Here is a 26,151-nt window from a genome sequence, read left to right on the forward strand (position 1 = left end):
ACTCATAATTTTGTCTGGAATTTCTGTTAAATTTTTCCAGAAATTCTGGAATCTGTCTAGTATATCTACTTCAAAATGTCTTCTTCAGTATTGTTTCCAGTAATTGCTTTATCAATTTCTCTGGGGATTCCACAAATTTCTTCTGGAGTTCTTCCAGGATATCCTGCAGAGTTTCATCCACAGATTCTTCCAGGATTTTCCCAAGAAGTAGCTTAGTTCAGAAAAAAAATTCCTAAGAGATTTTATCAAGAATTTTTTCGAAAATCCCTCAAAAATTTTCTTCAAAAACTTACGGTAATGCACCCGTAAGTATTCCTGCAGAAATGTGTTCTGAAATCTCTATAGTAATGCAATTTCAAACAAAGGGATTTCTTGAGAAAATCCAAAAAGAATCTCTGAGTGAAACATTGCAGAAATTTCTGATTGATTGATTTGTCTTTATTATAAAAGCTTTCAGCCCTTGGCTGGTTCGTCTCTCCAGAAATATCTGGAAGAACCGAAAAAAACTGGCTGTTTCTTGAACTGCCAGTTTTTTCGGAAAAACAATATTACCAGTCGTACTAATCCAGCATAATCTGGAAGAACTCCACAACAAATTCCTGGAATCCCCAGAGAAGTTGTTATATCAATTTATGGAGAAATTTCTGAAGAAAATCTTGGAAAAAATCTCTGGATTTGTTTAAGGAAGTTTTACGAAATCCTTTCAGGAAATTCATCCTGGAATTTCTTCAGAAATACCAGCAGAAGTTATTCATACTTTTTTCACGGATTCCTGCAAACATTTCTTAAAAAGTTCATAAAGAAATTTCTTCTTAATTTCTGCTGAAGTTCGGAAAAAAAATTTCTCCCGAAAATATTGCAGACATTCCTCTAAGAATTCGAAAAGTATTTTTTCTGTAATTTGTAAAGGAAGTCAGCGAGGAAAAAAAATCCATATCACGCGAGCAAGAACTTCCCACCATTCAAGCTCACTCCTAATTAGAGGTATATCTTTTTGGAATGACTTACCATCCAAGATTCAAATTACTATTCCGTCCCTGGGATTCAAGAAAGCATGTTTACAATTCCTAAATCAACCATAATTAGGCAAAAGTTGTTGCACAAGTGTTCTAATGTGTCATTTCATACTAGTATACTACGCTTAAACAGAAAAGACATTGTCTTAAGTTTTAAGGAGATAATAAAATGAAATTAAATGAAGTTGTTTGGATTTTTTTTTTCCTGAAATTCTCTCAAAAATCCTACAGGAATTCTTGTTGGCATTAGAACACTCCTAAGTCATTATGATCCTTGAATTCCTCAAGAAAGCTTACGTTTCAGAGATTCTTGGGGATTTTAGTGGATTTTGAAGGCTTCACAGGAAGTTACCTGACTGACTGCTAACGACTGTTTTGACGAGTATTTCGCTTGTTTTACGGCTTTTTCAGTCTATATTAAGCAGCTAAAACGCCTTTCGCATCTACTGTCCTACGTTTCGGTGTGTATTTCACCTACACACCGAAACGTAGGACAGTAGATGCGAAAGGCGTTTTAGCTGCTTAATATAGACTGAAAGAGCCGTAAAACAAGCGAAATGGAAGTTACCTGGAAATATTGGACGTTTAAAAAGGACTCAGGGAACGTTCAGCCGTCTCAGGAGCTGTCAAGGGCACTTTTAGTCTGTCAAGAAGTTTGTAGAGGCGTTTTAGTAGCATTTCTTGGAGGTTTCAGTGCGTTTGAAAAAGTTTCAGAAGCGTTAAAAAGGATTGAAGGTGGCTTCGAAGGGGTTTCTGAAAAAATCCAGAGGAATCCAAAACTGCCTTGAGAATCCCATGAAAACCGCTCTCGGAACCCCTTGAAATGCTCCGAAATTCTCTAAAATGTCCCTTGAGTCTCCTGTAATCTCCTGAAGTGCTTCCTGAACACCATGAAATTTCCTGAATCGTTCCTGAAACCCACACGAATCCTCCTTGAAACTATTTGGAATACTCGTAAATGCTTCTGCAAACCTTTAAAATGCCTTCAAACGCACCTCAAATCAAACGGCCTGAAATCCTTCTAAAACCCCTGAAACGCTATCGAAATCCTTAAACCATACCAACCTCCAAAGCTCCCAAAGTGCACCTTTAATCTCTCGAAACTTTCGGAAACATCCTTGAAACCCCCTAGTGGCCACGTATATTTTCTGGATGGAGGAGGTTTTTGAAGGTTTAATGCTAAAGCCTACACTCCATGCGAAATTTCAAATTTTTGTGCGAAAAAAAGACTACGAGGGGTGAAGTGGGTCTGAGATGACCAAAATTTGGCCTATGTTCCTACGTGGTTTATGAACGACTCAGGGGTTTCAAGAGGGTTTTTGGGACGTTTTAGAGGATCCATAAAATTTCAAAGGGTTTTGGAGACGTTTCAATGCACTTCCAACAGCTTCGGAGAGCTAAGTGTAGAATTTGCATAAGTTCAAATATACAGAAATAAAACATTGAAAAAAAAGCTTCGGAGACGTGTTTGGGGGTCTCAGGAAAGTTTTTGGGTGACTCAGAGATTGTCAATGACGTTTCAAAGGGTGTCCAGAAGTTTTTAGAGGCGTTTTAGTGGATTTCCTTTGAAGGGTTTCAAAGGGTTTCAGGAGCGTTTGAAGAAATTTGAAGCGACTTCAAGGATGCTCCAGGGAAATTGCAGAGTGTGCCACAGCTGCCCTGAAGCACTCATGAAACATCCCTGGAATTATTCGAAAAGCCTTTAAACCTCCCTCAAGCCCTCTGAAACGTTTATGAAAGCCCTCTCAATCATACCTGAAGCAAATTGAATCCCATAAAGCGTCCTGAAATCCTCTAAAATGCCCTTTTAACCTGCGATCCTCTGAAGAATTTTTTAAACGCCCCAGAAATTCTTTTTAATTGCCCTTATACCCTGAGATGTCTTCACACCCCCTGATACCCACTAGAACATCCCCGGAACTCTCTGAAATGCTTCTGAAACCCTTTGAAGCACCCTGAAACAATCGCCAACTCCCTTCAAAATGACCTGGCATTTTCCTACCAACCGAAAAAGAAACGCTCCTGAAACCCCCAAATCTGCTGAAACTTTCTTGAAATCCCATTGAAAAGATTGCAATGTGTCCCTTCATACCCTTCGAAATGTCTCCGAAATGCTCCTGATATTCTCTGGAACGCTCCCGAAACATCTTTTATGTTTTGAAAAGGCCCCAAAAGACCACCTCGAGTCTCATCTGAATCGCTCCTGAAACAACTTTGCGCAAAGCCTTGCTCAGAGACAAGCATTGTGAGAGTACACACGGAGGAGATCGAGAGAAAAGCTACCTTCAGCGCACGGCATAATAAGCTACAGCAGCCAACTTGTGCGGTGCGCTAAGAGTTTCAAGCGCACCTTACCGCTGCCTGCTAGTAATATTTGAAAAAAAAAAAAAAAAATCCTGTTCTTCGTCGTCAACTCTTTCAAAATCTGAAGTGATACACAGGAAACCAATTCACCAGACCAGGTTTCGCTCAGGGGAAAGAAATTGGACTTAAGAGGTTTCCGGATTTTAGGAGGAGATTGAAAACTAGCTTCTACGGAATTTTATTGGGTGTTTCGGGGAATTTGGAGCAGGTTTTACGTGGTTTAAGTAGGTTCAGTTACATATCAGGGGCATTCTAGGGGGATACCGGGAGCGTTTCAAAAGCTTAAGAAGAGTTTCAGGAGCTTTCAGATGCTTCCAGGGGCGTCCAGGTGGGTTTAAAAGGGCTTCAGACTTGAATAATTGATTCAGAAGGATTCAAAACTCGAGGATCTATCCTGAAACCCCTTGAAACAATCTAAAACATCTCTGAGACTTAATTAATCCTTCTGAAGCTCTCTGAAGTCCTCTGAAATGCCCTTGGCCCTAATAAAATATCTCCGGATCACCGTAAAACGCCTTAAATCTCCCGGAAATCCCTTTAAAGGGCTCTGAAGTACCTAGAGGTCCCTGAAATGCTCCTAAAACACTACGCCCCCCAAAACTCTGAATAGTTCTTGTGATCCCTAAAAACCCTTGAAACGCCCCTAAAATCTCACGGAAATTTTTGACACCGCTGAAACATCCTTGAGACCCACTAGAACATCCTGAAAAAATAGCCATACGTCCCCTCCCCGAAACATCCCTATTTTACCTGAAAAGACTCTTGAACGTTTTTAAGATCTATGAAACCAACTGAAGCGCCTCTGATACCTCCTGAAACGCCTTAGATCTCTCTGAAAGGGTTCGGGCTCATCTGGTGTCAGGGGATTTCAGGAGAACTTCTGGGAGTCTCAGGGACATTCCAGGGGATCCAGGAGGGTTTCAGAGAGGGTACACGGTCTAAATAGCATTTTTGAGCGTGACTGGAGGTCTCAGGGGCGTTTCAGGTATTCTCAGAGGATTTCAGAGGGGTTGCATGAAGTTTCTGGGGCACATATGGGGGCCCAAGGGATCTATAGATAAATACCTGTAGCTCTCATAGGTATTTCAAGGAGCTTCGAAGGGTCCCACACCAAAAGCACCTTAGGGAATCTGAAGGGTGTTTCAGATGATCCGGGACAGGTCCCAGGGGTGCTTCAGGGGGTCTTAGAAGCATTTAAAAGGGCGTTTCCGGAGTTTTCAGGGGATTAAGGGTTTCAGAGAGTCCCTCGGAGTTTCAGGGGGTCCCAGGGGCACTTCAGGGGGGCTCTGGAGCATTCCAGGTGGTCCCAGGGAGTTTCAGGGTACCTCAAAGGAGCTACAAAAGGTCTCAGGGGTTTGGCGCTTTGGAGGTGCTTAGTAGTGTTTCAAGGGTCTCATGTGCTTTTATGGAGTTTCAGGGGCCTCTGGGGCGCTTAATACTATTGAAACACTCTCAAAATCCCCACAATCTTTTTGAAATGCTCCTCAACTTCTGAGACCCGGCCAGAAACCTTGAAACCCTTTGAAACGCCCCTGAAAAGCCTTGAAACGTTCCTGAAACCTCCATAATCCCATTGAAACGCCCTTGAATTTCCCATAATCCATTTAAATGCCACTGAAACGCATTGGAACACCTTTGAAAGGCTCCTGAAATCCCCCCGAAACGATCCTGTAAACCCCTTAAAGTGCTCCGAAATCGCCTCAAATCGTCCTTAAAATCTCCATAATCTCATTAAAGCGCTTTCGAAATCCTTGCGATCCTTTTAAAGGCTGCTGAAACCCCTTGGATCCCCTTTAACCCTTTGGAGATGGGTCACATTAGCCCAGCCGAGAAAAACGACCCTTACGAACGTGTTCTAGACCAGCGAGGTTGTATCCAGAAAGGCGAATATATCGTCTCCAAAGGGTTAAAAGGCTCTTGAAACTCTCTGAAACGCATTTGAAAACCCCTTCAAGCGCCCCTGTAACGCTATCAAACGCTTTTAAAAGCTCTCTGAACGCCCTTAAATCGTTAAATGTTGAAACCACTTGTAGCTCCTTTTGAAGACTCCTGAAATACTAAGAATCGCCATTAAATACGCTTAAGACTATTCTGAAACCTCCGTAATACTATTGAAACACTCCTGAAATCACTGTAATCCCATTTTATAACGCCAACGAAACCTGCCAGATCTCTCTCAAAAGGCTCCTGAAATCCCCTGAAACAACTCCCTTGAACCCCTTGGAGCCCTTAAAGCCCCTTGGAAACCCTTCTTTTGGACTTTGTGGGAACCATCTGGAAACCCCTTGGCCCCATTTCAATTACCCATGAGCAAGACCTGTTCTCGCGAACTCAGTTTCCACATTAAATCCCTGTCTTAATCCACAAAAAGGTGAAATATAGTGCTAAAAGGTGCTTGGGTACTCCTAGAAAATCATCCAAATTTCGTGCGAGAATCCCTTTTTAAATTCTTTAAAAAAAAAAACTTTGAAAATATTTTTCAAGGAGTCGCTGAAACAAGTTTCTCCAAAATCTCTCTCGGGAATTTGTCCTGAAGGAATTCCTTGCTGTAACTGCTTAATGGTAGCTCTCCAAGAATTCCAAGCCAATCCAAAGACAATCTTAAGTCTAGTCAAACCAATCCAATGCCAATTCTAAGCTCATTTGAAGCGAGTTTGAATCCAAAACTACTTATTACCAAAGTATGATTCCGTTTATAACGATCTTTATCTTTCGCAGAGCTCGCGTCAAGGCCGGCATGCGAATCCTGGGCGCCAGCGCATCCTCCGACGACTGGAACGTTTCGGTGGAGAAGGAAAACACCAAGCACACCGTGGCCCGGGTGACGGCCTTCCGCAAGGATCAGGACCCGGACAGTCCGGTCAGCTCGTTCGACGATACGAACTCGAACAAGTGAGTTTTGCTTTCTCTGAATCTTATCTAGATGAACTAAATGTGCTATGTTTTCCCAACAGGGTGATGGAAGTGTTCTCGTGGTTGCTGGAGGTGGCGAACGATACCAAAGATCATCACGACGGGGGACGAATCGTGTGGTCGGTCAGCTATGTGCACGACGGCCCCAAGGTGAAGGAAATGTCCGCCGAAGCGTCCGGAACGCCGCACGAAGAAGGCCGGAAGAAGATCGTGGCCAAGCTGGAGATTCAGAAGGACGACATCCAGGCGGTGTTGCCGATTGCGAAGGTAATGTGAGGTCAAGTCGTACCTAGCGAACCCAGTTGTACATTGTTTACTTCTTATATAGAACTGGGAGCTGATGAACACGGCCGTCCTTACCGGACGTCAAGTATCGCAAGCCATGAAGGTCTTTATCGTTTCCCAAGCGGGAAAGGTGGCGGACGTTACTCTCCAGAGTTCTTGCCAGGCTGAAGACGAAAGTGTCATTAAGGTAGGTAGTTGACCTTTTTCTTGGAAACTCAACGTAAAGAGAATCGCGTCTTTCACCTTCCAATTTCAGGTTTCCTCCTCGTGTAGTTCCGTCTACGTAGACGGTTCGGAAGCCCGTGGTTCCTCGAATGCCTCGGTGTTGGTCAAGTACGGAACCTACTCCGGGTTAGCGAAGTTCACCGTATGGATGCCAGAGTTTCCGCTGGAGGTCTCCGTCGCCGATTTCCGCCTGTCGCAGATCAAGGGCTGGAAGATTCCCGAGGATCATAATGTGTAAGTTTGTTGCCTGATTGTTGGATTATATTCCGGGTTAACCGATGGTTATTTCTAGGAGTGCCAACGGAAAAATGCGTCGCCGAAAGCGGGCCTACGGTTGGGGTCATCACAATGAAGACTTCGTGAATGGAGTTTCGTCGGAGCGGAGTGTTTGCCGGGCTCGGTATCAGCAAAGTCCCGTTGAAGTGTATGCCCGGTTCCTGGCCGTAGATCAAGACTCCGGTCGGGTTAGTTACCTGATTTCTCGGCGTACGGGTTTGAGAGTGACGGACCTGGTGCAACCGCTGCTACGAGTGGCGGATCCAAAGATTGCCACCTTGAGGGGTAGGACGCTTCAGGGAAGAGCCATGGGACGGACGGACGTTCAGGTATGCGAGGAATCCTTAAAAGCTTTTACGGTGGCATTCAACAACTGAAAATTTTCAGGTTCTTTCACCAATCACCGGAAGGGTTATTGGAGCCAGAGAAGTTCGTGTCGGAAGCGACAAGGTTAGCATAACTCGACTGCTGGTGCGAGTTGTGTCCGGCCTGCAGCTATCGATCAGCAGCGACAACGCCATCGAAAATGGGTACATTGCTGAAACTTCGGTCACGCGAAAGTTGACTGCCCAGTACCAGGAGGGACTACTGGACATCGATTTGGAGTTTTCCGATGGATCGAGGACGCCGTTGAGGTGAGTTACCATTTCCGTTGAATCCTTGTATTTAATGTTCTAACCTTCATTTTACCTAATCTATTACAGAGACATTTCCGTGGACGACTACTTCCTACTGGTGGAAAGCTTGGATACCGAAGTGGTTGCCTTTGCTCCCATGCTGGCTTCTCATCATCCTCGGGTGATTGCCGTCGGAGAAGGAAATGGTGATTTACTGCGAGTTACGCTGCTACTTTCCGAAGAGTGTCGACTACGGCGGAACATTCCTGTATCTAAGCAGGTAACTTGACGTGTTTGTGTCGGTAGTAAAATCTATGGATGGATCATTTCAGAACGATTGGCCGATGTTTAGGACTAACTGTTCAATCGATACTATAGTCTACATTAACAACACATAACTAAACTACTCATCGTAGACGTAAAACAACTACTAGACTCAACCTTATCTCAACATATATACTCAATAGTTGGTTTTCGGTCTATTATTAGCATGATAGGGGTGTCATTCAAATCTTTTAAAAAAATTGTAATTGGCGATTTGTATCGTAATCATATAATTCATTCATAATACTATGAAGTGATGATTTTTGAGTACATACCTGATCTTGGTGCCTACCGCTTTGATTTACTCCAGCGTCAAGTGTTTAGAAGTGCACCATCATCATTAGCCTTGGGTGATTTCCCTCCACTTTCTCTGAACGTTTTGGATCCTCTAGTTCAGCAGATCATCGTATCTTGAGGTACCACTCATTCGTCATTTTCAAGAACAACATGACACATTAGGAGCATTGTAGTCGAAGTCTAGTGACTCAGCAGACCTTCGACCGACGATGGCCGCAACCGCAGCGAAATCTGGCTTGTTCTGGACTGCTAGGTACAGCCCACCAGCGAGACTTCGGCTACTAATTTCGACGATGCAATTTGGGGAACGTTGAGGAAATCTAATGCTATGGTTCATGACTGTATCGCCATGACATGATCCTCCTACGGCGAACTATATCTTCCGTTTCACTTATTTCTTTCGCCTCTGGCATTGCTTCTCAACGTGGTTGATCAATTGTACGTGCTAGTCTCCTTGCATCTCGAACATTAGAATGTGTCGCTATTGATGCCGGGACGTTAGGTTGAACTCCGCACTGAGGTGTTTAAAACTTTTCTTCAGTTTCGCTTCAAAAGACGACTTCAACAATGTGTTGTCTACGTATTCGATCAGTAATACTCTGACTAGCTGGATGCACAGACAAGGGTCCGTACTCAATTTCTTAAATCCGTAACTCGGCAACACGCCCTGGAAACTTCCATTCCGTCGATCATCCATCACCGCTTGCTTAAAACCCACCGGTCTATCTAGGGCACACATCTCAACGCCTGCAGTATTCTGCTCGAAGTCCTGTAGTTAGCGAGAAGCTGAACCTTTGTCCCATCTTCAAGATCGTCGCACTGCTCCTAAATCAGTACAGAATCGGCTTCGTCACCGACAGCCCCATCAATTTGTGGGAATTATCGTGGAAACAGAGTAAAGTAAAATACGTCCAGTCAACTATCACATTCAGATTCGTCTATTTTCTTGACCATCATCAACATTAAAAACATAAACACAGACAATGTTCGAATTCATTTTTCGAAGACAGATTCTGTCACATACCCGCAACTGAAACACATCGCTTACACTCTAACACTCCTCCTCGATGATTACAGTTCGAAATGACTTTTACAAACGAAAAACTCCATTGATAACATTTGCAACTAAAACAATCCTATCGTTCTTCTGAATGCAGCATTTTTCTGCATTGAATTCGACTCGTGCTCCAGATTCAACCATTCGCTTCACAGAAATCAGATTGTGACGAAGATCCGGAACAAACAAAACATCCACCAGCTTGACATTAACCACATTTCCATCCTTGTCGAATCCAGTAAAATGTCCTTCTCCAACACCAACAACAGAAGTTTCATTTTCACCGTTTTCTCCGTAAATTTTCCATCACATCCTTCCAGCATTGTTACGAAACTGTCATAGGATTCAGGTAAACTCGCCATGATAAAACTGCACTTCATTTCCTCTGATATATCACAGCCCACCTCTGCTAGCTTGTCGAATAACGAATCCATTGCGATCACATGCTCTTCTACGTTTCCATTTTCATCCATTTCCATGCGACACAAACGTTTCACCAGGCCAACTTTTCCAGCGGAAGACTGCCGAACATGATAATCGCGTAAAGTAATCCACGTTTCTTGAGCTGATCTTGCATTTTTGATCAGCTACAACTGGCTATTTTCCACTAAATAACCAATCGTAGCCGCTGCTCTCTCGTCCTTATCCACCCAAACAGTCGACCGCTTTTCAATCGGAGGAAGATCATCCACGATTACTCGCCAAAGTCCTTCGCGAATCAAAATTTGTTTTGTTCGTTCCTTCCATAAATCGTAGTTGAGGAAATTCAGTCGTACGGTTCCCGGCTTCAAATCCAGATCCATGTTTCCGATCACAAGTATCACGTATCACTTTTGTTTCTCAACCACTCAACTGTCCGTAAATTCCTTTTCGTAGTATTATTTTTACTCTGCTGGACCCAAAACCTGTGGGAATTATCGTGGAAACAGAGTAAAGTAAAATACGTCCAGTCAACTATCACATTCAGATTCGTCTATTTTCTTGACCATCATCAACATTAAAAACATAAACACAGACAATGTTCGAATTCATTTTTCGAAGACAGATTCTGTCACATACCCGCAACTGAAACACATCGCTTACACTCTAACACAATTGACATCCCTCTGAGAAATCCGTTTCGGCTAAGCGACGCTGAGGAACCGGAAGATATGTGCCGTCGTACGTATGAACTGTCTCCAATCCCTGAATTTGTGTTTCGGGAACTCCGACTTTTGCCGTTTCGAAGTGGACGTAAACTGCGACGCTCAGCGCTTCAGTGGTCTCTTCAAATTGATGGGAGCCTAGTGCACGATGAGGGCCTCTTGGAGTTGTAATTTAGGAATAGTTAGATATTAAGGAAGCGTTTCGTGGGTGTTTAGCAGTAACTATCAAGCACTTTACAATCCCTACTTCCACGAAACGAAGATACGCAATGATTGACATACTGTTTTCTCCGATGTCGACGAAAGTATGCAATTGAATATGCGTATGCCTTTCAACTGCGATAGCAGCGTGGAATGTACAGACGTTTGATTTTCGGAAGAAGCCTCTGCCACATCTGCCACTTCTCGAAACGCTTCTGAGCTCAATGGATCGTAAATGGTCATCAGGGTACACGAAGTACTTCTCGCTTTGTAAGGTAGCGTTCATACGCTAACAATTCTCCTCCAAGTCGGTTTAAGTTTATCTTGTATGTGAAGCAATCCGTTAGTGTGCAACTCCTCTGTTTGCCTAGCACTGTGGGCCAGTCCAATTCCGGTTCGCAAATCCTCCTTCTTTGTGGACGAACTATCCACATTTCTCTAGTTTGATTGCTTCTTGCTCTGTTTGACTACTGATTAGCATGTCGTCTAGATATGTGCACCGTACACTCGCAGTGACTGCAACTGGATACGGTCTGCTGAAGCATTCTGCGGTCGAATTCCTTACGAACTGGGCAGTTGTCGGTGAGCAGCAGGCCCTAAACGTCATCGTCTGCATGGCGTAAGTACTGGGTGCAGCCTAGCCTATCTCGTCCCTAAAAAAAAACACTTGGTTGTGCCATCAGCGGTTCAAGCAAGTCAGGTTCAGTCAAAAGCGCAGAGTTTAACGATACTCCATTCATTGTTGCGTTGGCAGCTTGAACCCCGATTAGGAGTCTCAGCCGGAAATCCTGATAGGATTCTTTAGGAACTCTCGTCTGGTAGTAATATCCAGCCTGCAGTGCTTGAAAAATGAAGCATTTTTCCCAAACGAAGCAAAATTTGCCCCTCTTTGAGCGATGTTTTTCAACACAGAGCGTAAGCTATATGCCTTTATTGGCTAACATGCTTCAGAAGCAAGTGAGAGACTGGGAATGAGACGCAATGGTTCAGCAGGGTGGTGGCTCTCTGAATCTCTCTACGTCGGCGTATACGGCAATGAATATATTTGATTTTTATTCCGTTATTACAGTACAAATGATATAAACTCTAATTAAATCGACTAAAATAGTCACGTACAATTTTCCCATACTAACAAAATAATTGTATTTACAAGTTTTGAGCATTAAATATATCCACTGAACCATTTCTGCATTTTCACACTCGCCACTGCAAGTGAGCATGAATGATCACCAGTCAGTTTGCTTCACAAGCCAACTAGCCGGTGAGGGATAGCAGTCCCAGTTGGTGCGGTTTAATTCGCTCCTTTTGCGTGTTCTTTTTTAGTGTGGATGCTGGCGCTGATATCTGGTCTTATTTTTCATATTCACTCAGACTCATGCACTGATAAGCGGTATTCCTCATTTAAAATTCTTGATCTATATTGTAAAACCAGTTGACATCTGGCTTTTGTTTTGGATGGACGACAAACAACCACAAAAGCTTGGATATTTTTTTTTCGATAAAAAGTTTTCGGACTTTGTCCGTTATTTCGCTCGCGAATCTACTTTCCGTCGATCGGAACCAGCATCCTACGTAATGGATACCTTGACGGAACGCACCTTCGTTCTGAACTTCCGAGCCCTACCCGGAAAACTGAAGTACGCTGATGTCTTCGACTTCATCGCGAACAAGCTTGGATTTGACCTCTCCCAAGTGAAGCACCTACAAATCAGCAACGGAAAAGTCTATGTCGGGACGGAATCCCCCCAAATCGCTCAAAACATGGTGCAGGAGCACAACATGAAACACGAATATTCCCATGACGGCAAAGCATACAACATTCCGCTGGAGATGGAAGACGGTTCAATTGAGGTTAGAGTCCATGATCTGCGGCCAAGGACCACACACCGAATGCTGGCACAACGGATGAGGGAATACGGCGAAATACTCTCGATCCGCGAAGAAACGTGGAAGGATCATCTGCCAGGAATACCGAACGGCGTCCGGATCCTACGGATGAAGCTGGTTAAGCCGATTCCATCATATGTGCAAGTCGACACTGAAATGACCCTGGTAACCTACAGAGGTCAAGTGGCTACATGCAAGCACTGTAATCGGAATGTTCACTACGCACAGAAATGTTCCGAGTATGCGAAATCCATAAAAACATCCGTTAACACCCGGTTGACCATGGCGGAGGCTGTGAAGCAAAACGACACCAACGACGGTTTCATCGAGCCAAGAAAAAAGGGAAGAAAAACTACCAGCTCACTGAATGCACTAGGGAAAAGTCATCTGATCAATAGATCTAACATATCTCTGGCCGACAGCGAAATATCGGTGTCATCGATGGAGCACATGGACACCGAGTTCCCAGCATTGGACGGAACACATAGCGCGAATCTCGATACCAGCTCAGCGGGTGAAACAGCAGACTCGACACCAGTAGCGATCACGGGCAGCTCCTTGCAACTTTCTGGAAGTTTCGATGATGAATCAAGCCACGGAGGTAAACAACATTCGACGATGTCACAATCTGCCATACAGTCTACCAACACATCAACTATCAAAAGGCCTGGATCTCCCCTTGATGCCGACATCAAAAATACCGACAAAAGACAAACAAGATCGCAGTCATCTCGCAGCAAAAACAACTGATAAAACTGTTCACTCAAATCCGATCATCATTCGCAAAGTTTGCGAGCAGACTACTCTCTCACCTACTCACCTTCACCACGGTATTCTCTTGGATGTCTCGCGTGTTTTTCTCTGTGGTAAGCATGAGCAGAGCTAGTGTATGTCTAGCCGAAGCGATACATGATACTGCGCACCTAAGTCTCGTCTTCAACATGTTTACAGATCGTCCTATATGTTCTTCGTTATGACAGAGTTGATAAGTTATAAAATTGCTACTGTCAACATTAATGCTGTCCGATGTGATACAAAAATCAGCGCTTTGGCAACATTCATCCGTTCTGGCGAACTCGATATAGTTTTTCTTCAAGAAGTGGCGCGGACCAACATCGATATACCAGGCTACAGAATCGAGTACAACGTGGATGAACGTCGGAGGGGAACAGCCATTGCCTTCAAAAGCTACTTCAATTGCAGTAGGGTTAATCGCAGCATAGACTCACGCCTCATAAGTCTGTGCATCAATGGGGTCACGTTCATTAATGTATACGCACCGCCCGGTACACAAAACAGAGCAGCACGTGAAAATTTCTACAATGAAACTCTACCGCACTACTATAATCATGCAAACGATACAGTAGTGATAGGTGGAGATTTTAACAGCGTTGTGAATCAGAAAGATGCAACAGGAACCAATTCGAATAGCCCGATGCTTCGCCGATTCATGAACGCAGCCGATGTTGCTGATAGTTGGGAACTCTTGTATCGTGATCGAGTCGAATATTCTTTTATTAGAGCGGACGCTGCCTCTCGCATTGACCGGATTCTCATCACCAAAAACGCAACTCCGTGGCTGCGGACTGCACACTTTGTAGCAACTGCCTTCTCTGACCATAAAGCCTACATTATCCGAACTGTCCTACCGACTCTTGGCAATGCACCAGGACGTGGAATCTGGCGCATGCAACCCAAGATTCTAGACCAACCAGAAGTAATGAATGAGCTCCGTTTCAAATGGGGATATTGGACAAGAGCAAGACGAAACTATACTTCATGGTACGGATGGTGGATAGGTTTCGCCAAACGAAAACTTATCTCGTTTCTGAAATGGAAATCCTCAATTCAGCACCGAAGTTTTTGTGACACAATGGAACTCTACCATGTGATGCTTCGAGCGGCATACGATCGCTATCACGGAAATCGCCAGCAGTTGCAAACGATAAATCAGCTCAAAGGTCAAATGATCAAATTCCAACGCGACCATAATCTCCAAAACCAACGCTGGAACGATACATACATCGGAGGAGAGAATACGTCAGTGTTTCACATCGCAAGCAAGAAGAAACGAAGAGCAAATACGTCCATTAAGCGGCTTCAAACAGATACTGGAGATACAACGAATCCAACAGTCATCCAGGAAAACGTGTTTAATTACTTCAAACATCTTTATGCGCCATCCCAGATAGTTGAAAACGACCAATATCTACCATCTCGTAGGATTCCCGAGAACAACGTGACAAATCAACACCTTCTGAATGAAATTTCTTCGGATGAAATCCTGCACGCCATCAAAACCAGTCCTTCTAAAAAGTCGCCTGGTATAGACGGTTTGCCGAAAGAATTTTATAGTAAAGCATGGCATATCATCTGGAGAGAGTTCACGTTTGTGATGAATGATGTGTTAGTTGGAAGGGCTGAGAAATCTTTCTTCGATGGAGTCATAGTTCTAGTGAAGAAGAAGCATAACAGTGATAGTGTAAACAGTTATCGACCTATTTCGCTCTTGAACTTTGACTATAAACTAATTTCAAGAGTTATCAAAAATCGTATGATCAACCTATTACCTCTCGTTCTATCGGAAAAACAAAAGTGTTCAAATGGTAGACGAAACATTTTCGAGGCAACGGCTAAAATCATTGATAAAGTGTGTGAACTAAAAAACGGTAACGGTAATGCTATTTTAGTAGCATTTGACTTTGATCACGCTTTCGATCGGGTGGAACACAGTTTTCTTGCCAAAACTATGGAAAGAATGAACTTTAATCAAGAGTTAATCAACTTGCTGATGCATTTTGCTCGAAATAGCTGCTCAAAAGTTTTGATCAATGGCAAACTATCAGAAGAAATCAAAATCCAGAAATCCGTGCGACAAGGAGATCCATTGTCGATGTTTCTTTTTGTAATACATCTTCAACCACTTTTGGATAGACTATCGGCCACCTTTCCGCGTGCAGTCTTAAACGCGTATGCAGACGACATATCTATGTTCATTGAAAGTGAATTAGAACTATCTTTGGTAGTTGAGACTTTCAAGACATTCGGCCTCGAATCAGGAGCAATTCTTAACACAAGGAAAACCAGTGCGATGATGATAGGAAATATCCCATTGACAGTACAAAGTGATTGGTTACAGCTGACGAACTCAGTGAAAATTTTGGGGATTGTTCTTTATGAGGATTTCGATGTCCTTGTTCGAGAAAATTGGAGCAACGTACTAAGTGGTTTCCAGAAATGTCTATGGATGAACAATGAACGAAATTTGAATCTTATCCAAAAAATCATCCTCATCAATACTTACGTATCCTCTAAGCTGTGGTATACTGCTTCAGTTCTGCCTCTACCGAAAAAGTTTGCTGGAAAGTTTATATCGCGAATAGGTTCATTTCTGTGGTATGGAAAACCATGGACGAGAGTTGCTTTCGAAACTCTCATCCTTCCCAAACAAAGAGGCGGTCTGAACCTGCATTCACCGCCAATCAAGGCTAAAGCTTTGCTGGTCAACAGGATGATGCATCTTGGTGCCGATCTGCCCTTTTTATGGTCATTCCTTGAAAACAACGCGAACCCCCCGAACATCGCACAAGTTCCTCGGCGATATGATCACATCAGGACAGTGATACTAGAGACAGCTTTCCTCCCTGATAACGTGGCAAGAAATCCAACATCTAGTGAACTGTACCACCATTTTTTGAGCCGTTTGAAAAACCCAAAGATCATCCTGGAATCACCAAATCTTGATTGGAAGAAAATATTTAAAAACATTCATTCTAAATGTATGATCTCGTCTCATCGAGCAATATGGTATGAAATTGTGCATGGGAAGGTGGTAACGAATGAACTGCTTTTCAAACGAAATAGGCGACTGGATCCATTTTGTGACAGCTGTCCTGGAGTACCGGAAACAATCGAGCACCTTATTTTTAGTTGTAGCAGAACTCGCCATATTTGGATTTATCAACGAGACCTATTTGTAAGAGCAAAATACCAACTGCGAACTCTTCGTCCACAAGAATGGATGTTTCCTGTTCTAAATAACGAAAACAGACACTTCAGAACCTTTTTACTCAAAACCATGTCACTTCTGTTAGTATATTTAGTTGAAAATAAGTTACCCAAGACTATCGATGAGTATGAATTCTTCAAGCAATGTAATGTGTAAATAGCTTTAAAACTGGACAATAAAGTTTTATAAAAAAAAAAAAAACCACTCCTCGTGTCCCTAAAAATAACGAGATATCTTTATGGATGAATTCAAACTCCTTCAGAATCTCGTTGAAGGTCTCGCTGAATACTTTGTGGATAATTGAACCCTATGGGATCTCCAGGAAACTCTACAGGTTTCCAGATCCTATTCTGCATAACCGAATCGCTCTCCTCTTTCACAGTCACCTTTTTACATTATATTGGAACTCCGGATGGCATAGCTTGTTGGTTCTTGCTCGACAGTCACTGCAACGTCCACCACTTAATCACTCAAATGCTCCGGAAGAACACTTCTCGTACCCCAAACACATTTTTCACCTTGCTTTCTGTCCTGTCGATCCATCATCATGGGACCATTCTGCAGTTCCACAATACGTGCGTCTCAGCTAATGATTATTCTGTTGGTCTCGGGTTAAGATATCTGTTAGCCTTCCTGTATTTGAAGTATCTCAAACAAAAGCTTCTGTGCTTGACGTCCAGGATGTGGATCTACACCCGAAAATGGCTTCCTTTCAAACCATTTTTTTTTACACATAACGTGACGACATCTGGTTCTGGTTGTAGCCTGCAACCATGTCCACCGCGATTAATACTGCCAACAGCATGCAGGTTGTCATCTCATGGAAAGTACAGTTTGTACGATTCATAACAGCGGTCTGCTGTGGAGAGTAGCTTGATAGAATTGGTGGCCGGGTACTGATTTTAAATTCTCTCAAACACATAGACATATTTCAGCTCTTCCTATACATATTCCCTGCTACTGACGGCTTTCCAAAATGCAGTTTTTAGGTGTACCACGAGCCTTTTAATACACCTGGCTGCATCATTTTTTTTTTCTCTAAAGACAGACTACAGTGTGGCGCCTCTTTATTAGTCAATGGTATATCCAATAGCAACAACCTCCGGGCATGATACACTTCATAGGACTGCAAACGTCTGTGTGTATCTGGTCCAGAGTCCAACTTGATTTATCAGTTGACATTTGACGGATTTCTTTGGAAACTGCACAAGTATATCCGGTTTGTTCCAGGAATTAGCTGATTTTTATCGGTAATTCTTTTCCCAATTTCATAGTTACATGCCTTCTAGTTTTTCCACGAAATACTTTCTGGATTTCCTCTAGCCATTCCTACGATCTCAGATTCCTTCAGACAAGCATTCAAGTAAATGTTAAGATATTAGTTAAAACATAAAATTTCAAGATATTATCAACGACTCCAGGAGAAACTTCCACGAAATATCCTCAAAGATTTTCGTAATGGCATCATTGTTGTTGTTTTCTCCATTTCTTGCAACATAAACAACATAGTTATCCAAAGTATTGCTCAAACAGCATCAAATTAGGCAAGGAATCATAATACCCACGCTTTTTGCACCATTTCTTTGCATAAACGGAGAATTGACTTTCTCACCATACAAAAAATTCAGCTCATTACTACAAATCTAGTACTACACTGAACGTGCCCCATTAATCCGCAAACACCCGGGACGATCTACTTTTGGTAGAAATGCAATATCTTCTTTGTTTTAAAACATTTTACCCCGGATTTTTGTTTATAGTCAAGGGGAATAGTTGTGCTAAGAAATGCATGGTACCTCCCCCCTTTGCACCCTCCCCCCTTTTGCGGGGAGGCGAAAATACGTGGCTTTCTTTGTATTTTTTATAAATTCTACATGTTTTTGCTCAAATTTCATCGTTTTGCTAATCATCAATAGTTTTCACTGATCCTAGACATGCAATGTATTACTACCCATCATAGTCTGTTGAAGTTTTGATCTCAGAGCTATTCTAAGGCCTCCAAAGTACTCCGAAGTTTGTGACACAAATCTAACATTCTCAACCAAATTTTAAACACGATGAATGATTACAGAACATTGTCTACGGTACTCAAAAATCCTCAAAGCACCCCTAGAAAATTTATGGTACATGAATTGGGTGAGCACCAAGCACCAGAAATAAATACTCAAAACATTATGAGATACAACAGAGGTAATCGTGGAAGAATAAAGTAAAGAGATACAAGAGTAGAGCTTGTAGAACTTGAAGGTCCTAATTCCAGAATAATCTGGATGACCTAGATCACCAAGTGGATGTTGCTAAGTTATCAGAATTGCACCCTGAGATTCTAAGAGTAGCGTAGATTCTATTCCGCGAGCATTCGCTACAATAGATATATCCAAAGATTTACAGATATTCTGATCCATACTTCAAAATACATTGAGTCCATTTGTATGCCACCCAAATGGCAACAAATACAGATACTCGTAATACAGTAAGGTGCAACAGATACAATCGTGAAAGAATTATGCCGTTAGAGTTAAGAAAAACAAAAGTAGAGTCGGTAGACCTTGAAGTTCCTAACTCCAGAATAGTTTGGAAAGCCTGAAATATCCCATGAATGTACCAAAAGCATTATAGATGTGCACTGAGGTTCCATCAGCAGTATAGACTACATTCCATGCAATTTTTTCACAACTAAAGCATAAGACAGTATGTAGATGTCGTAAGCCAAACTTCAAAGTGTATTGGAGGCCCTTTGCTTCTCACGTAATGTCCAACTACCACAATATCGACTTGCTCATAGCATTGTGAGGTGTAACGGACATCAACGTGACTAAATTTCTTGAACAGAGTAGACACAAACAATGGTAGATGTTCTAGATCTTAAGAAAATGAATTCCAGAGTAGTTTGGATGACCAAGATCACCCAATTCATGTACCATAAATTTTCTAGGGGCGCTTTGAGGCTTTTTGAGTATCGTAGACAATTCTGTAATCATTCATCGTGTATAAAATTTGGTTGAGAATGTTAGATTTGTGTCACAAACTTCGGAGTACTTTGGAGGCCTTAGAATAGCTCTGAGATCAAAACTTCAACAGACTATGATGGGTAGTAATACATTGCATGTCTAGGATCAGTGAAAACTATTGATGATTAGCAAAACGATGAAATTTGAGCAAAAACATGTAGAATTTATAAAAAATACAAAAAAAGCCACGTATTTTCGCCTCCCCGCAAAAGGGGGGAGGGTGCAAAGGGGGGAGGTACCATGCATTTCTTTGCACAACTATTCTGCCCGTAACTGCATAAGAGTCACATTCGACAAAAGTAGGCATTGGAGAAAATGGAGCTCAAAATTTGCAGCTTGCGCTAGTATGGAAAAGGATCGAAATTTCAAAAATTTTACAAAAATTCTAAACTAATCCTCTTGCAATGAAATCTTCCGCAGCTCTTCTTGTATGCTGGGCGATTTGTTAAAAAAAAAATTAGACCAAAATATGACTGATGATACGCTATGAGGCTAGTGTGTATTCCCAGTGTGACTCTTATGCGGTTACATTCGTGAATTTTTGATAATGAGACAAAACGACTTGGTATTTTTTGCACATTTTGTAGAACAAATTTGTAAAGTTCATTTGGGTTGATGAAAGTACTGATGATTTGGAGATGATTCCCGGTATTAACTCAATATTGACAAAAACTGCAAATGTTACAAATATGCAGTTATGGGCAGTATTCCCCTTGACTATAAACAAAAATCCGGGGTAAAATGTTTTAAAACAAAGAAGATATTGCATTTCTGCCAAAAGTAGATCGTCCCGGGTGTTTGCGGGTTAATTTAAAAATCTTGGTTTAAAAATAAATTTCGAGATGTTATTATTCTTTGAATGATTCCAGGAGAAAATTCTACGAAATATCTTAGGAAAAGATCACAAATAAGTGAATAAGAACATCTTTGGAAGTATTCTTAGAAAAATGTTCATAGGACTTGTTAAAATAATAAACATTGGAAGACATTTTGCCAAGAATCCTTTAAGGAATACAAAGAGAAGGATCTAAGGAACTGAAGCAAAAATCCGCTTAGAAATTCCAGAAAGAATCTTAAATTGATATTCTGAAAGAATCGTAAGGGGAAGTTTTGGAGGATTCATCATACAAATTTTTAACGAAGTTTTCAGAGACATTTCAACTGGATTTTTTGGTAAAACTTTAGGAGGATAATATCTTTAACCCTAAAAGGGATACCTGGGGTCCATTGGACCCCAGGCGCCTTTCAGAGCTCGTCTTTGATGAAACACACTCAGCGAGGTGACGAAACTGAGGCCATGAAGGTATCCCTTTTAGGGTTAAAAATCCTTGGGAAAATATTGTAAAATTATCGCAGAAATTTTAATAGACATTCTTGGAGCTGTTCTAGAAGATTGTTCCGATCATTATCATAATTTCTAGAGGAATCCTATAAAGAACCTTTGTAGGAAATTCTAAAGAATTCTTTTGGAGGAATCTCGGACTTCAAATAACTTATAACTTTATCTCCTCGAAGCAATTTCTGAAGAATTCCTTGCATATTTTTCTGGAGAAATTTACACGGAATTTATGGAGTGATCCCTAGAAGAACCCTTATAGTAATTTTAAAAGCATGCTTGAAAGCATCCTCGCAGAATCTCTTAAAGGGATATTATATAGTGGCATAGAATAAAAATAGAAAAAATGCTCTCTCTTGTCTTTTCCTATGTAAACGTCGAGCGACAAGACAAATGGCGCTATCTAAGCGTTTCAAGGTGGAAGCTCTAAGTAACAGTGTTCGTGATTTGTCATGATAGAAGGTGGTGTGCGTATGTTTTGGTATCCGCATGCAATCAGTAACGCACACTACCGCATGATGATTGAACTTCCATCCGCAGATAGCGCTGTGGTAGTGTCCCCCCGAGCATCAGCGGAGTGGGCATTCTTGATATTCTTATTCTTTGATAGTAGGATATTCTGCAGAAATCCTGGCATAAACTTGGGAAAAAGAAATTATCAGAGTTATTGCCGAAACAATCAGATTTCTGCAGAATTCTTTGGAAAACAATATGAAGAATTTTCTTGGAAATCGTCGCAGAAATTTATGAAGGAAACATTTTCGGATACCATTCAGATGAATCTTTGGACCAATAATCGATTAATTTTCATAACGATTATTTAAAAGAACCCTCCGTGGAATTTCTGAAAAATTAACTTCACAAAAAAATCATTGAAAGAATTTGTGGAGGAATCTTTGAAGGAACGCACGAAGGAAATAGTCGGGCGGTATCATCGTTTGACGGTATCATCTAGAAATTTCTGCTGCAATTTTCAAAGTAATTTCCAGATGAATCTCTGGGGAAATTAATTCAATATTCCTGAAGAAACCCTCAGTGGATGAGACACTTTCTGAGCATTCCTTTGAGTGATCCATTAAGTATTAAGACATTTCCGAGGATTTCCTCTTAAGAACAACAGGACGAATCTTAAAATGATATCCTGGAAGATCTTTAAATGGGTTTCCGAAAAAAAAAAAATTGAAAAAGTTTTTGAGAGAATTCTTAAAAGATTAAAAAAAAATCTCGTATAGCTTCTGGGGAAATGTCTGAAAGTTTGAAAAAAGTGTAGGAGTTCCAGGAGAAATATTAGCAGGCCATCTAGGACAAATTTATGGATTAGTGTGTCAAAAACTATGGGTGAATCCCCTGAAATATTCATTAAGAAGTCTCAATAGGAATTTCTGAATAAAAAAACTGTTGAAATGTTTAAAATGTTCCTCTTCTGTTTTTTTTATGGTGTAATGCAACTGTGCAACTGTGAAATGTTTTTTCGGCTGTTCGGGCTCGCTTGGAAGTTAGCCATCAATGTTAACTTCTTTTCCCGATCAGCCTAGATAGCTGTGTAGTGTCGGTAGCGATTGTCTCAATTGGCTAAGAATAACACTACGGATCGCCTGATCCAGTGGTAAGAGTCCACTAAACAGGTGACCCCTAATTCATGGTGTTATGCGGCTTTATGCTTACCGTGCCAAAGAATGAATGGTTAGGGGGGTCTAATAAAAACCTAACCACAAACGGAGCCTGTGGAGAATTAGGGCGTCCTCCACAGTATTACGCTCTTACTGCGCTAACCGGAGCAATGGTGCAGTGGACCTTGCGTTTCTCCGAGATAATCAGTTGCCCTTCTTAAGTCTCAAATTTGAGGCTAAATAAGGGCGGGGTTATTCAAATGTTATTAATTAGCTTACATTACTGCCTATATGGGTTCGCTTAAGGCGTTTTCGCCATTGGCGTTTTTCAATTGACCACGATTTGGTTCGTCGTTGATGTTTACTTTTTGTGCTGTGATTGTGAAGTGCGTTATCCTGTCTAGTTTGGGTAGTGGCTACGGCAAGGAAACCTCAGATCAATTTTCAGCGTAAAAAGCGTATATAGCCCAAGTGGATCTACTTCAAAAAGTTTATTTTCGTAGGGTAACTTCTGTTTAGGTTACCTTGTGAACCCAGCTTTGCTTTTTCATTATAGATGAACTGTCGTGCCTCGAGCATGCTTTATTTTAGAATAACGTTAACAGTATGTTTCAACCTTTCCTTATGGATGCCTTCAAGCAAGCTCTTGTTTTCAGCATCTTTTCGCTGATATTTGACATCTGAAGTAGCTCAAACATTGATTTGAGATGCTTCAGTTTGATGGAATACTTAGGTAGTACAGTTCATGGTTAACTTAACATAGAATTGCACCTAACCCAACTCTGCATGAGCAGAATTTGTCATGAGTTGACTGATTGGCATGTGTCAGATGAGGACTCTCCATTTGACCTTTTTGCACTTTGGAGTGTTCCTTCGCAAACTTTGCGTATTCAGGCGTCCCTGCTCAACGAGCTAGGGAACCTGTAATAATTGGTTGCGATCACATTTTATGGAAAACTCGCTTCCATTGCTACTCCAAGAGAGTTTCATTATGGTTTTGTTATTACAACGCCCTTCATTGTGGTATACCATAGCTACTGCTTTGAAAGAAGCTTGTCCTCTGCGATCTGTGCGGACCGCAAGAGGTATTCCTGAATGGAACTCGGACCTGTTCAAGTTCTAATTATCTTCGGATAAACCAGTCTTTTATATAGCTACGAATCTTTAGCTTCTACCCCGAGGATTGTAGCTATAGAATCGATTTAGTGAGCACTAAAAAGCTCTGCTTACTTCAAATCTCCTGGAGCAAATGGGGCATTATCCTATTTTTCTCCAGAGGGATTTGAGTTTTTCAAACATGTTTGAACTCTTGTAGTTTTCTATTGGGTATTTTCATGGCATGAAATTACTCTGTAGTTTTATCCCGAAAGGGTGCGTGCGTTGAATAAAGAAGGAATAGGTTCCAGATTTATCTGGTTACGTCGTTCTTTCTGAAATGCTCGAAACGCATTGTCGATTATCACATCTGTGATGTTCGTTTGGCTAACATGCCTGTTTATGTGAACTCACATGTCTCCCAATTTGGGATGTCCACAGTGACTCTTTTACATAAAGTTGTATACGTTTTCAAGAAGCCACTCGCTCAAACGTAGTTTTTGCTTGGGTGATTTCTTGAATATTGAGGATGCTTTTGATGACGTGCCTTTCTATGTCATATTGAAAGTCGCATGACGTCGCAAGCTACCTCCAATGAGCTATAGGCTCTTTTTACGCTTATGCGTTTTACAGTGTCCTTTTCAGGGCACTGATTAACCCCGTTGTGGTATGAGCTATGAGCTCTCGTTGCGCTTATGCGTTCATTCCCTCTTCTAGGGCACCCCTTCCTATTTCATCACCTTTCCCTTTCCCAATTCCCATCCCTTGTCCCATTCTCCCTCAGGTAAATGATGAAATAGGCTCAAATGTATGGCGATGGCACAAATGTCCCAAATGGAGGATAACGTGCCTCTGGAGCCGGCCTTCTGATACCTGATACCTGATAGGCCATCTAGGACAAATTTATGGATTAGTGTGTCAAAAACTATGGGTGAATCCCCTGAAATATTCATTAAGAAGTCTCAATAGGAATTTCTGAATAAAAAAACTGTTGAAATGTTTAAAATGTTCCTCTTCTGTTTTTTTTATGGTGTAATGCAACTGTGTTCGTTCGCTGCACGTTCTAGCTGTAAGGAAACAATTTTGGGATACATTTGCAAGTACTTTTGTGATAGAAATTGTATTGGATTTTGAGATTGTACAAATTTCCTGAAATAGTACATTTTCCCAAGAAAAAAGGTTTTTCTTCAGAATAACATCAACAATGTTCTGAAAACTTCTTCTGGATAAACATGCAAATATCTTAAAATCATAACATGCATAGGGGAACGTCCATAAATAACGTCATGCTCTGAGCATGGAGGAGGATTCAGCAAAGTGTGACGACCCTTACACAAATTTTAGAGCTCCCATACAAAAAAATATGACATGTGAGAATGAGTGGGGGTTGAAAATGGTCAGCTTTGCGTGACATAATTGTTTATTTTGTCAAAAAAAAATCGTAGTTTCCTGAATATTTTATCGATTTTTGGTCAGAATAATGGCAATACTGTCTTCAAAACTTTTCCTGAATAAACACGCTTTTATTCTCAAATCATGAAATGTAAGGAATATGAATGAATATTTTTCCTGAAAAAATACTTAGTTTTATGAGTATGAAGGATTTCCTGAAAAATTACAGAAGATGTTCTTGGAAAATTTGCTCGAGGGTTCCCGCACAGATTTTCCTGAGAAACTATTTTGGAAAGTTCGTATAGATTACGAAGTAATTTCCTGAAGAATTCCCAAATCAATGAAGAAATCAGGAACACATTTTGAAATAAACTTTTGAAATACTTTTTTAAGCTGTGAAAAAAATGGACGTAGAGTTCCTAAAGAAATGGTTGAAAATTTGCTTAAAAATTATTGAAGGAGTCCCTGAACGAAATATTCAAAGAATTGCTGGGAAAATTCCTGAGAGAATTTTTAGAGGAATTCTTGTAGGAATTCTCAGAGGAGTTCCTGAAGATATTGACGGATGTATAAGATTTTGGGAGGAATTCCATGAGAAACTGACGGAGGAGCTCTGGAAGGAACTGTTGTAGAATTTCTTAAAGATTAGTTGGACAATTCATAAACAATGCCCCTGAAAGAATTTCCAGAGGAAATTCTGAGAAAATTTACTAGGGGAAGGAAATTATAAAAAAAATGTCGAAGGCAGTATTCAAAGCAGTTGCGGATAAATTCCTGAAAATCAAAAAAATAAAACTCGTGGAGGATTTTTTGAAGGGAATGGCTGACAAATTCCTAAAGAAACTATCGGAGGAATTCCTGAGTAAATAGCTGAAGGAAACTCCAAATAGAATGTTGAAGCAATTCGTGAATAAATTTACCAAGGGATTTCTTCTGAACTTCCCGCAGCCAGGGATGGAAAATGTCGCAGAATTTAATGAAAAAAAAAAAAAAAATGTCATTACGTTTTTCTATTTTTCGGTGTAAGTATCTGTTCGTACTCATTACCAGGCCATAACGCTAAATAGTTATGGATAATCCATGATGTCGTC

The 26,151-nt window shown here is 41.3% G+C and overlaps 1 protein-coding gene across 1 annotated transcript in view; it reads left to right on the forward strand.

Annotated features, from left to right (window-relative positions):
• The window catches only part of LOC109415929 (transmembrane protein 132E), a 318,407-nt gene that overhangs the window by 256,959 nt on the left and 35,297 nt on the right, over window positions 1-26,151 (forward strand). Inside the window, exons 3-9 of the mRNA XM_029867615.2 lie at window positions 6,099-6,272; window positions 6,335-6,560; window positions 6,622-6,765; window positions 6,835-7,037; window positions 7,096-7,408; window positions 7,467-7,714; window positions 7,784-7,976. Coding sequence (XP_029723475.2) covers window positions 6,099-6,272; window positions 6,335-6,560; window positions 6,622-6,765; window positions 6,835-7,037; window positions 7,096-7,408; window positions 7,467-7,714; window positions 7,784-7,976 — 1,501 coding nt within the window. The remainder of the gene's footprint in view (window positions 1-6,098; window positions 6,273-6,334; window positions 6,561-6,621; window positions 6,766-6,834; window positions 7,038-7,095; window positions 7,409-7,466; window positions 7,715-7,783; window positions 7,977-26,151) is intronic.

Source organism: Aedes albopictus, chromosome 1, assembly GCF_035046485.1.
Source record: "Aedes albopictus strain Foshan chromosome 1, AalbF5, whole genome shotgun sequence".
Taxonomy (NCBI): Eukaryota; Metazoa; Arthropoda; class Insecta; order Diptera; family Culicidae; genus Aedes; species Aedes albopictus.